Raw genomic sequence first — 13,523 nt, 5'->3', positions numbered from 1 at the left:
GACCCGACCCGTCGGCGACCCAGTCCAATTCCAGCGCCGGGTCAGAACGGTTTCTTCGGTGGTGGGATCCGCTCCGCGGGGGGAAAGAACCGGTCCGTCGGAATCTCCACGGCCCTCTCAGAACCCCCACCAATCCTCTCCTCCGAAGCGCTCATAGAAAAGCCTATACGAATGCCAGATCGTCCGGTAATTGCTCATACATAAACGAATCCGAACCGTCTGCGTCACCCGTCAGCACTGACGTTAACTCCGGGTTCGTGACGCCATGTGTCAACGGACTATATAATCTTGACGTGTAATACGGACGGCAGATAATGCTTCCGCATGATTATTCTATGCCGCAAAGTTAGCATCGTCGAAACGCTTCCTCATTTTTCGCTCCTAACCTTGGCTCTTTGGTCTCTCTCACCAGCGCTGCCTCTCTCCGTTTTCCGTTCCTTCAATCCCTTCTCTGCTCTCTCCTCTCATCTCAGATCAGCGCTCTTCTCTCCTCTGCGTGAAGGTAAGGTTATAGATTGGCCATATCTTTTTACGTTTTTTGGATTGATGAGAGAGTATATATTGTGTTTTTTCCTCCCACATTTTAGAATGAATAGCTGTATTAATCCAACTTGCTGCAGTTTGTGTAGTATCCATATATGCTCAATAGTTCTAGATTCTTGCACTATGTTTGCGTTTTCAAAATGTTGTGGATGAATTTGCAATGCATTTTACTTTCAAAAAAAAAAAAACTTATGCATTTAAGAGTCATACATAAAGAAGATTCACCATCTTGTCCTTTTGATATCAACAATTGAATTAGCAATTGAAATAGGCCAACGGAATTAGCATGATGAATGCGCCACAAAGATGCAGGTGGTGCAGACGACCAACGGTTGAACGGAGGATACAGAGAGAAAAATATTTATGATTGATTGAAAGAGCTCGGGTACGCTGTTGAGCTGTATGTTTAAAATTATAGGTTTAAATTCAAATGAATTTTTTTATATTTCATAAAACAAACAAATAAATGAAAGAGATAAGTAGGATGAAATGCAAGATTGCTGACTTGCGGACCGAGGCATGTAATCAGTGCTCTATGGTCATAGTTGCCTTCGACGGTGCAGTTGAGTTGTTCTAGCAGCAGATAATTCCGAGGTGCAAAGAATCTGAGTGTAGGTCTTCTAGATGCATGATTATGGGAAGAAAAATGGATTCCTGATCTGTGTCTAGATGAATATTGAGGACTGATGTTAGAAAATATGTCTCTGATTATCATTATCTATTGAAAGTATCATGGAATTAATTGTATGTTTGTTCAATTAGTTATTGTGTTTTTACCGTTCAAAAACCAAAATTTTCTTATGCAATGGGACTAGGGCCTGATTCTGAGAGCAATGCATGTAAAAGATTGACCAATGTTTTGTTTATGAAAGACTTTGGTATGTTTAATTGGAAAAAAACATATTCTCCTCCAAAACTACATTTTTTTCTGTAAAATAGTAAACTGAGGAGGCAATTTTCTGTAAGTGAAGGAAATGAAAAGGCTTAGAAGCGTGGTACCTAATTACCTATAGACTGGGTTTATATTTTTCAAAGTTTACTTTTAAGGGGTTCAATTTGATAAAGGAAGCTAAAGATTATAGAGGTTCAGGTGATTTATATATAACAAGATAGGCATAAGTTGTCTGAAACCATTTCTCTATACATATTATAATTTTCACTTTTTATAGTGGCTATTTTTTTCCCTGAAGCTGAAACAGTTCTCATCTTATTAAAATGCTGTTTTCCAAATTCTTTATCTAATACTGAAGATTTTGCTTTGAACAGCAGTAAATCCGTCAGAGGCACATTAAGTTTGATAGAATTCTCAGTTGCCTAATACATGACCAGCATCAAGAATGCAATAATGAATGAAGAAAGTTTTAAGTGATTAATTTGAAAGGCACGGTCGATCTAGGGACTTTGTTCTTATGGAAACTGAAAAGCTTCTTAGTCAGGTCCGCATTCCTTAGGTACTGCAAAAGAGTGATACTATGCACAGCCTGTTTGAATCAATGATCTGGTAGCCTAGTTTCCTACTGCAAGATGGAGTTCAGTGATGGTTTTGTATCAGAAGAGCATGGGGAAATGCTTAAATCTGCTACACAGAGCATAGATCCAATATCTGTTTCACCCGTTGAAGTTACATCACCAAGGTCCCCTAGAACACCGCGTGGCAAAAGTAATTCCAACCAAGGGAGTCCAGTTAAGCATAGTAGGCATTCACACTCAGGAAAAGATGGTCACCCTAGCAAAGGTATGTGCTTCTTTTTTCCTTTGTAATCACATATGACATAGTATTTATTGGAGCTAAACTATTTGCATTTCGTTACTGTCTCATACGCTTGTGATGTTGAAATATGAGCTAGTAGTTAACATGTGTAAATGCTTCACTAGCTGAATAATACTCATCTGAATATAAGTTTAAGTGCATCAATGTCCTGCGGAAGTTTGTATTTGTTTCTGGAAATAGTAATAATATTTTTACAATTACTTATCTTATGCTTGAAGTTTGTATGATAGAAAACGAAATAGTCGCATGAGGAACTAAATGCAGCTAAGGCTTTTGAAATTTCTCCTTTTACAAGTTATTTTAACAGTCCATAAGACATGAAGCCCAAAATTTAGAGAGTAGGTTTCCTGGTGGTTGAAGTAGCATTTACATTAATTATGTCCTTAAGAAATCATGTTCGTAAAACCTCTTGTTCGTCAGTTTATTTTTTGTTGTTGAGATTGCATGATCATCTTGACCACTTGTATTTCTGCATATCTCTTGACAAATTCTGACATCAGCTGAATAATATTCATCTGAATATAGTAGATCCAATATCCGTTTCTCCTGTTGAAGTTACATCACCAAGGTCCCCTAGAACACCGCATGGCAAGAGTAATTCCAACAAAGGGAGTCCAATTAAGCATGGTAGGCATTCACACTCAAGAAGAGATGGTCGCCCTAAAAAGGGTATGTGCTTCTTTTTTCCTTTCTAATCACATGTGACATAGCGTTTATCGTAGGCGTTCCGCTACTGTCTCATATGCATGTGATGTTGAAATATGAGCTAGTAGTTAACATGCGCAAATGCTTCACTAGCTGAATAATACTCATCTGAATATAGTTTTTAACACATGAATGTCCTGCTGGAGTTTGTATTTATTTCTGGAAATAGTAATAACATCTATACAATTACTTTTATTTTCAAGCATCTTATGCTTGAAGTTTGTATGATAGAAAAAGAAAAGTCGCACAAGGAACTAAATGCAGCTAAGCCTTTTGAAGTTTCTCCTAGAACAAGTTCTTTTTAAAGTCCATAAGAAATGAAACCCAAAATTTAAAGTGTAGGTTTCCTGGTGGTTGAAGTAACAATTTGCATTAATTATATCCGTAAGAAATCATTTTTGAAAAACCTCGTGTTTGTCAGTTCATTTCTTGTTGTTGAGATTGCATGACCATCTTGACCACTTTTATTTCTGCATATCTCTTGATAAATTTTCGCATCAGGTGAAGTGTTCCGTATTGGCTTGGGTCCAATTCAAAATATGTAACAATTTTAAGTGAGCATTTATCTTTCTTGGAACTCTTAAAGTGAAAGAAAAAAAAAACTCTGGACACCTGGACGTGGTACTGGCTGTGTTTGGAGTTTAACTTGTGAAGTGCTATGACAGCATCATCTTGAAGTGTTCTCATTTGCCACTGCATTTTTGAGTGCCATCAATTGTAGAGAAAATGCTGTGTGCAGATTGATTAAGGAGGTCTTGTCCCCTTCTCTTGATTAATTGCTCTTCAGATGACAACTTATATTTGTTTTCCTGGATTTTGGTGTATGAGAAGTGAAAACATGGTGATGAAGGAATTGTCACATTTGTGCAATCCAAGGTGCAGATGAATTTCACTTGGCCATGTTTTTGCAGCTTTGGCTTAGGATCCTCTGAAACTTGAGGAGAAGTTTTTTAATTAATGCACTATATGATCAGGAAAAGAAAGCCTAGTAGAAACATTTATAATAGCTCGCATTGTTTGAGTTAGGTGTTACAATAGGGTGTATACATTTATGTATATCCATGAAAACTCGTACAAAGATAAACTAGTGCACAAGTGAACCACTTAAAACTGGTAGGTGCTGTAAGATATATACAACACGCCAACCAGACTTGGGTCTGCTGGTTGGCACCCCTCTTCTCAGCAATTGCACAGGGGGAAGGGCCTGTGTTCAAATCCAAATGGGGACATTTCCACTTTATTTCTAAAAAAGGGTAAAAGTACCGTGCTTTTTATAGTTTACACCTTACAGTTTACAGTATGCTTCTTTTCTTCTTTTTTTTTCTTACAAAGAAGATATGTTTTTTGTATTCACCTTTTATTGATCAAATCTTGTAACACTGACAGGTGGCTCAGGCGGTAAAGGCACATGGGGAGGACTACTTGATAGTGAAGCTGGTTATTATCTTGACCCCAATGATCCAAACTATGATAGCAGTGAGGTATCTAACTTGACACTCACATGGCCCATTAATTTTTGCTGTTCTCTACTCATGTGTCACATAAATCATTTGGGGCTCAGAGAAATTTTAAAAAAAATGAAAGCAAACTTCATCATTAATTAATTTAGTACTTGATTGTGATAGAGCTGCAAACAAGCTGATCCCTTCAAACAGCTCAGGCTTGGCTTGTCAATTGTCCTGTTTAATTCACTATTCCCTAAAAACAGAGCCTATTTCAAGTCGTGATTTGATTCTTGGCTCATAAATTCTCAATTTCATATTTTCTAGTTACAATTTTCATTTTTTTCTTATTCTTTACATTGAAGGAGTAAACATTATGTCATGCCTTCTGGTTCATATCCTACTCGACAGGCTTAGTTTCTCTAGATATTATGTTCATAAGGAACCACATTGCACATCACCTGATCTTTAGACACCAGTAAGAGAAAGAAAGAAGACAATGTGGTGCCTTGATAATCCATTCCTGGTCCTTCACTGTGCTAATTGACAATAAGAGGATTTGTCTTCACCTTCAGAGTTGATATTTACCACTTTTGTTGAAATTGTTTTTGTTATGCTCTCAGTCTGTCACAGTTAATTTGCATGGTGCACATGTTTCAATATTGACCTGTCTTGGTTCTGTATATTTTGTTACATCTTCTGGTTTGCTCTATCATCTATTATTATAACGTTAGGATTCATCAGTTGTGAGGATCTGTGCGGGCGTGCGTTTAGTTCCACATCAGTTATTTGCTGGATAGATCTTGGGTATTTATATAGGACCGAGGAACTCAAATAATACTTTCTAAGTAGCCTTTTTGAGTGAGATACTAAATTATTACACCAATGCTGTCGGGGAAGAAGATTGAGTACCTTAGGGTATTCCTGATCACAATTTGACTTCTTATTTTTCTGTATTTGAAAATGGAAAAACAACTAGTTGATCAATGTGTGATTGTACTGTTCTATTCTAGTTGTTGAGATCTAAATTTTACAGATCATAGACATCCCAAAAAAAATGGAAACAAAAACTAATTTAAACTGGTCCATGCAGGTCAGAGAATTAAGGGAACTACCATGACCAGAAATATCAACTCTGTCACCCTTGCTACCAACACCGTCAGTACTACAACTTAGTTGTTTATGACAGGTGTCCTAGTCAAGAGGCTGAACCAAAACTTAGAAGCTCTTCAAATCTCTCTTCACTGGCTGTGATCACCCGAGAGCTAAATATACTCTATCTCCTTTCTTGTGCATTCTTGAGCAATGACCTTAGGTTTCTCTGGACTTGGAAAGAGTCTAATGAAGAGGTAACAAGGAATTTGTTGATAAACAACTAAAGTAACCTAAAAGTAATAAAAAGTCACCTGATGGTTTATTTAAATTTGTCGCCAAACTACAACTAGATACGATGCCCCTTGTTGAACCATTATACGTCGAAGTTTGATCGGGGACTATGGATCAACAATTGTGCATCGCAAAGAAATCTTCTTGATGTGCTTGAAATCGTAAAGGTCAGATTTTTTTTAAAAAAAATTAATTTGTCCTTTCTGAGATCTTGATAGTATATGCAGGATTGGAGTTGATTTTGATCCTTTAATCCAATGGTTTCCCTCAGTTTTTCCCACATCAAATGTGAAGCTGGTAGTACAAAGCATGGGAGTTAGGGGTCAATCTAGATAGTTTTGGCCTGATTATTTAATTCAACCAAACCTCACTTTATAAGCTTTTATTCTTCTTGGCAGCTTTATGCTAAAGGATATTGTTTATGTGAACATCCAGAGCCTGGATTTCATTAAATGGAACATTTTCTAGGGTATAGTGATTGAAGCAATTCTTTGTGATAATTGCAGAATATTTTGGAACCTTTTACAGTGTAATATCTTTCTCAGTTATCCTTTTACTGAATGAGAAAGACATGTTGCAGCATACCTCTACTTTCGATAATAGTTATTCATTGTTTGTCTCTGGGCTTTTTCATTCTCATCTTGACTTGTTTCATTTCTATATTTACTAATGCTCATGGGTACATATTCTTTCAGGAAAATTACCAGATAACACCTAGTAAAACATCAGCAGATCTTGAAGAGTTCAAAAAAAAAGCCACAGTGATAGTGGAAGAATACTTCGTTACTGATGATATCATGTCAACTGCAAATGAATTAAGAGATCTAGGCTGGCCATCTTTCCATTACTATTTTGTGAAGAAGCTGGTTTCTATGGCCATGGACAGGCATGACAAGGAGAAAGAAATGGCTGCAGTACTATTATCAACTCTCTATGCTGAAATCATCGATCCACCACAAGTGTACAAAGGCTTTGGCAAACTAGTTGAATCTTCAGATGACTTATCTGTGGATATACCAGATGCTGTAGACATCCTGGCTGTGTTCATTGCTCGAGCTGTGGTTGATGACATACTTCCTCCAGCATTTTTGGCAAAACAGATGGCCTCCTTGCCAAAAGATTCAAAAGGAATTGAGGTTATAAAGAGAGCTGAAAAGAGCTACTTATCAGCACCACTCCATGCAGAGACCATATTACGGAGATGGGGCGGTAGCAAGAACACAACAGTGGAGGAAGTGAAGAATAAGATAAACAATCTGCTGATTGAGTATATCGCAAGTGGTGACAAAGCAGAGGCTTGTAGGTGCATCAAGGATTTGAAAGTTCCTTTCTTCCACCATGAAATAGTTAAGCGGGCGTTGATATTAGCCATGGAAAGACAAACAGCTGAAGGCCATATTTTAGATTTTCTGAAAGTAGCTTCTGAAGAAGGGTTGATAAATTCAAGCCAGATATCTAAAGGATTCAACCGGCTGATTGACACCATCGATGACTTATCCCTAGACATCCCAACCGCAAGAGACCTCTTACAATCTTTGATATCTAAGGCTGCATCAGAAGGCTGGTTGTGTGCTTCCTCCCTGAAATCACTTTACTTTCGACCTGAAAAACAAGTGGAAGATGGTACAATTACGCTTTTTAAGACAAAGGCCACATCTATCATTCAGGAATATTTCTTGACAGGTGATATCATAGAAGTTATTAATAGTTTAGAATCAGAAAATCTCTCTTCCTCCACCCCATTAAATGCTATTTTTATCAAGAAACTAATAACTTTAGCAATGGACCGGAAGAATAGAGAGAAAGAAATGGCTTCTGTTTTGTTGTCATCTTTGTGTTTTCCAGCAGATGATATTGTAACAGGTTTCGTGCTGTTGATAGAGTCTGCTGAAGATGCTGCGCTGGATATTCCAGCCATTGTTGAGGATTTAGCTATGTTTCTAGCTAGGGCAGTGGTGGATGAAGTATTGGCCCCGTTACACTTGGATGAAATGGGGAATCAATGTGGGGGGCCAGATTCAATTGGCAGCAAAGTGCTTCGGCTGGCCTGCTCATTGCTTGGGGCTCGCCTTTCTGGTGAAAGGATCCTGCGGTGTTGGGGTGGAGGTGGAAGCAACAGGACCGGATGGGAGATAAATGATGTTAAGGACAAGATTGGGAAGTTGTTGGAGGAGTATGATTCTGGCGGGGACTTAAGAGAAGCTTGCCGCTGCATAAAGGAACTCGGAATGCCGTTCTTCCACCATGAGGTTGTTAAGAAAGCACTGGTGACTGTTATGGAGAAAAAGAACGAGAGGTTATGGGGTTTGTTAGAAGAGTGTTACTCTGAAGGTCTAATAACACCAAATCAAATGATGAAAGGTTTCGGGAGAGTGGCAGACAGTATTGATGATCTGGTGCTGGATGTGCCAGATGTGGAGAAACAATTTGCTGTTTATGTTGAACGAGCAAAGAAGGAAGGGTGGTTGGATCCTTCTTTTTCCACTGGCAATTCAGGATGCAGTTGAGAATGGCTTTTGCTTGTAAGAAGCTGGGAGGTGGCAAGTGTGTCTGACAATGTAAAAACTGCAGGTATATGGCCTTGCTTTATTCAATATATTTATCATCTTATACTCTACTATTTTTTAAATATTTAAATTCCATATACTTTTATAAGTTCGCAACATATTTAGTCATCAAAATATTAAATGTCGGCATTTAAGTGTCACTTTTTGATTCTTATGCAAATTTACAAGTTTCTTGTACTGATTTAGCATGTCTTGAGTCCTGTAACCTTCAAAGTGAGAAATTCACATCCCAATTAACTTTATTTCGTACTTCATCATCGTTTGGTCAAAGGCTGAATACCATAATGCGGAAACATTTTCTCTCAAGAGATTTTCTTGCAAAGTGGGGGAAAATTGGATGGTATCTGTTGAGGAATATGCTAAAGTATTTCAAGCAAAAAGGAGAAAAGAGAAGAAAAATCAGAAGAATAGGTAGAACGTAGACTTTTTTGGCCAGGAGGAATTCAACACAGTAAGGCCTAGGTCTAGTTCACTTGGAAATGGAAAAAAGAATGGTGATAATTCTGGTTGTGAATCCCCAATTGATGATCACATATCAAAATTAAGAAAAATGTTAATACAATTTAACTCAAACTTTTGTATGACTTGACTCCATGACTGTCAAGTATTCCTGAACCTCTCATACACAGGGCCAGTATAGATGCATCAAGGATTGCATGATGGAAGGATGGATTATCACCATAAAAGATGAATTGGTTAAACCTATCTGGATGATTGCAGAGTTTAGTCGAGTCCATAACGTGCTTTCTTTGGAAACTGTTGCACGTGAAGGTTTGAAGGAGTATATTCAAAAAAGCTATAGGAGGATATCAATCTTGTCTGATTTTGGGATGGGCCGTGATATTCTTAATGATCGATATTTTTGGCCTATGGTGCTGCATGCTCATTTATCCTGACCTTGACATGGTCGCTGTGGATGGAAAGAAAGAGGAGAATCTCCTTAAGCAAGGAGACTGATGCCCAGCAAGTTCGACAAAAAGTCCTCTACAATTTCCTTAGCTGGGACTCTTATTGTTCTTAGCAAGACAAATGCCAGATTTTGTTTTACTTAAGAATGCTTTCAGCCAGAACCAGGTGATGTAATTTGATTGTAGTTTTCCTGCTTATCTCTCCATTTTATATCGGGGGAGCTCTTTGTCTCCTTCTTCATATCCTTGGTGGATCCTTGTCTCTCTCTTTTTTTTTTCTCAAAGAAAAAGAGGATATTTTTGGCCTACAAATCATGAAAGCTTGCTACAAGAATGACCTTTTTTTTCTGCTATTCTTGGAGGACTGGGTCATGATGCAAATTCATCTGGAGTACACTGCAGAGGTCTGCTGGTCAATTTTGTGGCCATTGTTGTAATAATACAACAGTGGAATGTTATTCCCAGAGGCTCTATGGAGTCCAGTCTACAGGATATGTATCTAACCGAGGGTGATATGTAAGATCATCTTGTTGCTTTACTGGTAAAAGAAGAAAGATCACCTGTTGTTTTTAAAATTTCAACAATCTAAGTCCATTTTTGATTTCTCGCAGGTTGATGCTTCAAAAATAAGCTGACAGCATTCTTTTTCTTTAGTACTTTGGATTATATAAAGGTGTCATTCATGCATGCAAAGGATTTTCTGAATCTTCTGCTCTGATTATGCTTGCTGCAGAAAAGTTATAGAATCATTAGGCGAATGTATGTGTGTTGTTAACATTAAACAGATTTTATTTTATTTTTTTGTTAAAAAGGAACGCTCTTGCAGATCCTTGGTCCATTGTTCGGCATCTCTCTCAGATGATATCTTCTATGGTGACCCATCATTGCTCTTGTTCTTTTACACGCACAGATGTTGCTGAAACTGGCAGACTCATATATACCCGCAAACTTTTTAAATGATATGCCACAGAGACCAGCTGAGAATTGCAGGGATGAGGAGGATCTCTTATTTGAAATTTACTTGCTGAATCAGGAGACAAGAAAGGCAGATTAGATATTTGTATTCTTTATTCAAAATCTTTTCCTTATTCCTTTGTAATATTATGACTTTTTCGTATTCTTTTTATGTTCTATATTTTTAATGATAGTAGCTGGTTGTTTTGTTTGCTTCATAACTTTTAGCATCAAGGAAAAATAAAAGACTGAAATTTCAGACTAGAGGCTTTTTTTTGGATAATGGTGGAGGCTGATGTCAGGTTAGCATCTGGCTGTTAAGGAGTCAACTAGCAGGCCCAACTATGTAAAGTCAAATCTGAGAAAATGACATCTAAGAGGAGGTTGAAAACAAAATATTCCCTCTTTTCTGCAGTGTTTACAGTTTTTTCTTGTTTGGATTATCTATCTGCTGTCTCATAATTGTGGAGTTTTTATCAATGCAAAGAGTAAGCAAGAGGACCACCTAGTTCCAGAGGTGAGTGAGTACCTTGCCACTATTAATGTAACAGCTAAGAAAAGGGCATATTCCTGGTGTTTGCTGCGGTTTTTGCTCAGAAAACTGAAGGAAAAGGGGCATGTTTAACTACTTCAGCAGAAGAGACAACCATGCAAGGATAGAATCAAGGAGCCAAGGAAAGCTGTGCACATGAGCACCTAGTTGTAGGAAGCAATTAATAATTCCTTATGCCGGAGTAAGATTTGATGTGATAAATTGATAGTTTGTACTTTTCTAGTTTATATGAGCATGATGCGGGGTTTGGATATGCTTGGGAGATTTTGGAGTTTTTAGGATTCAAACTTGTGCAGTTATTTATTTATTTATTTATTTAATATCAATGTTTACATTAGCCATCATTGTTCATGGATTGGTTATTACACCTCCAGACTTCAAATAGAGGAAGTGCTGACTTGATGGATTTCCTTTTGAAGTTTTTTTTTTTCTTTTTGATTAGTGTATCAGTTGGACATTTGCCATCTTGGAATGTGAGATTTAGTGATAATAGAAAATATGGACCTTGAAATGGTACCAGTTTGATTCTGTATGCTGCTGAAGGGCCATGGCAAATTGTAGATTGCAGGTTTTAAGCGCTTAAAAAAAAAAAAAAAATGGTAGCAGCTCATTTGAGAATGTAAAATGTGAAGTCTGAAGAGGTTGAAGTTTGAGTAGAGGCCTAATATGCAAGGTTGTGAGAGTTAGTACTGTTAGGATTGGAGTAGTTGACACCTCATGTCTTCGTCGAAAATGGATGTTCCTTATTTATAGAAGTTGCGTGAATAGAATTGTATTTATACAATATAAAACTAGTGCTAGGATTGAAGGAGCAATGAGCACTTCATCTCTCTTGTCATTTGTCTATAAAAATTGCATCAAGAAATTTATTCCATACAGCATGCGAGCATTCTGATGTCCAGATTTATTGTATTTTGTGAATGAATAACATATTATTAAAATATTTATAAAAAAGATGAAAATAAGAAAAAAAAAAAGGAGAAAAAAGTGTTTTTATTTTTCTGTTCCATTATATTTGGTACATCTCAGAAGTTATATATACTTGTGTATAGACTCTATATAAGAAAAATAATATTCATTGATACAAATTTTTATGTGATTCCTAAAATAACTCTGACAAGATCATGCTAATAACGAAAAATAATACTGACCGATATAGAATTGTACTAACAAAAAAAAAATACTATGAGTTGATACAGGTTGTTACGTATCTCTAAAATTATTCTAACAAATATAATGGTCGTTGGCTATCTGAAGTTTGGGAATGATATTTTTTTCATCTTTTAATCCGAAGAAAGACAAGCACGAATCCAATTGAGATTATCAAGAATACGAAATGTAGCGAAGGCGAGATCTGAAACTAAGTATCTTGCATCAAAGCAAGAGATTTTACTTGCATGACAAGATATCACTCTCAAATCTGGAAGTGATTCTTAAACTTCTTTTAACTATTTTTGCTAGTGACATATAGTTCCATTCAAACCATTCAAGAAGAAGCTGGAGCGTTCGATGATAAAACTGAATAATTTATTTTTTAACAAGGGACATCATGACAAACTAACCATGAATGAAATGTTGGTAACACAAAAGAATATTTATGTCTAAATTGATAAGATGCAGATGTAAGAGATGCGTGGTCCGACGCCTAATGGCTTCTCAACAGTAATGGTTGTATAAGAACAAGCAGCATCCATGTCGAGCAAGCCGACCCCTTCTGCACATGATTGGCGATAACTGTACCAGGAAAAAGATGGCCGACGGATCCTAATTCGAACAAGACTATCACATCTACAATTCCTTATTTGAATCCTTCGTCACATTATTAGCTTTTATATTTTAGGAAGGACAGATACGCTGGTGCAGGGGTTGTTATCAGAGATCACGAGACTAAAATTTGTAGCGGCTGGAGGTTGACGGATCTTCGATCAAACTGTAAGCGGTATCGAGGTCAGAGCCGTATGGGAGGGCATCTCCTATGCGAGACAGGTGCTGGGTGCAGACCGTGTTGTTTTGAAAGAGGACACAGCCACGTTGATCGAGTAGATCCCGAAATCGGGTTGTTACACGACATCCGTAGTTTTTTGGGGAGGAATGCGCCTCCCATCGGGTTGCCCATGTCTTCCGAGAAGCAAATAGCGTGGACTGGGTGGCATTCTTTGCGGCTCATCGTTCTGAAGATTTTGTTTCGGATAATCACGTCTAAGTCCTGTCTACTATGTATTTTCTTCTTCTTACCTATTGTGTCCGAGTCGCCGATGTAAAAAATAAATATATAAATAAATAAATAAAAGCCATGATGCTCGCATGCATGCGAAGTGCTTGCGTCATTGACCGGTACGTGGACCAGGGCTAGCCAAGGCGGTACGATTAGGATGCCTCATCACCAAACACGGTGCAGCCCAAGGCCCGAAATTTGGGTTACGTGCAAGACGAAGTCATTTTTTCCGTCACGCTAAGCCCGTCCTTTTGCGGTTTTCTCCGCGCTTTCCGGCGGAGGTCTCATGGCTACCCCGGTCTCCATCGCTATTATCTCATCCCAACGGTCTCATAGGTTCGCCGTAATTTATGGGCAGGTGTTCCTGATAACGTTTTGCCCCACGGCTGTCGGATGTACTGTGTTATTTCACAAAATGATTTCTCATTATGATCGATGTTGTGTTCTAGGTCAGTTTTCTGCATGCAAATGATTGCTAA

The 13,523-nt window shown here is 37.7% G+C and overlaps 1 protein-coding gene across 5 annotated transcripts; it reads left to right on the top strand.

Moving 5' to 3' along the window:
- Nucleotides 1–387: 387 nt before the first annotated feature.
- LOC103695770 (MA3 DOMAIN-CONTAINING TRANSLATION REGULATORY FACTOR 2) lies at nt 388–10,540 on the top strand. Of its 5 annotated transcripts, none has more exons than XM_026800817.2 (6): nt 388–502; nt 1,813–2,278; nt 2,840–2,983; nt 4,406–4,500; nt 6,543–8,418; nt 10,149–10,540. In XM_026800817.2, the coding sequence occupies exons 2-5, from the start codon at nt 2,068–2,070 to the stop codon at nt 8,352–8,354; spliced, it is 2,262 nt and encodes a 753-aa protein (XP_026656618.1). In that variant the 5' UTR covers nt 388–502; nt 1,813–2,067; the 3' UTR covers nt 8,355–8,418; nt 10,149–10,540. The 5 variants fall into 5 exon arrangements, with proteins under 5 accessions (XP_026656618.1, XP_026656620.1, XP_038984897.1 ...); XM_026800819.2 differs by having other exon boundaries at nt 1,810–2,278; nt 2,843–2,983; XM_039128969.1 differs by having other exon boundaries at nt 1,810–2,278.
- Nucleotides 10,541–13,523: the final 2,983 nt, after the last annotated feature.

This window comes from Phoenix dactylifera, chromosome 8 (assembly GCF_009389715.1).
Source record: "Phoenix dactylifera cultivar Barhee BC4 chromosome 8, palm_55x_up_171113_PBpolish2nd_filt_p, whole genome shotgun sequence".
Taxonomy (NCBI): domain Eukaryota; kingdom Viridiplantae; phylum Streptophyta; class Magnoliopsida; order Arecales; family Arecaceae; genus Phoenix; species Phoenix dactylifera.
Note: the sequence above shows the minus strand (reverse complement) of the source record. Positions and strands in the feature narration are given on the sequence as shown.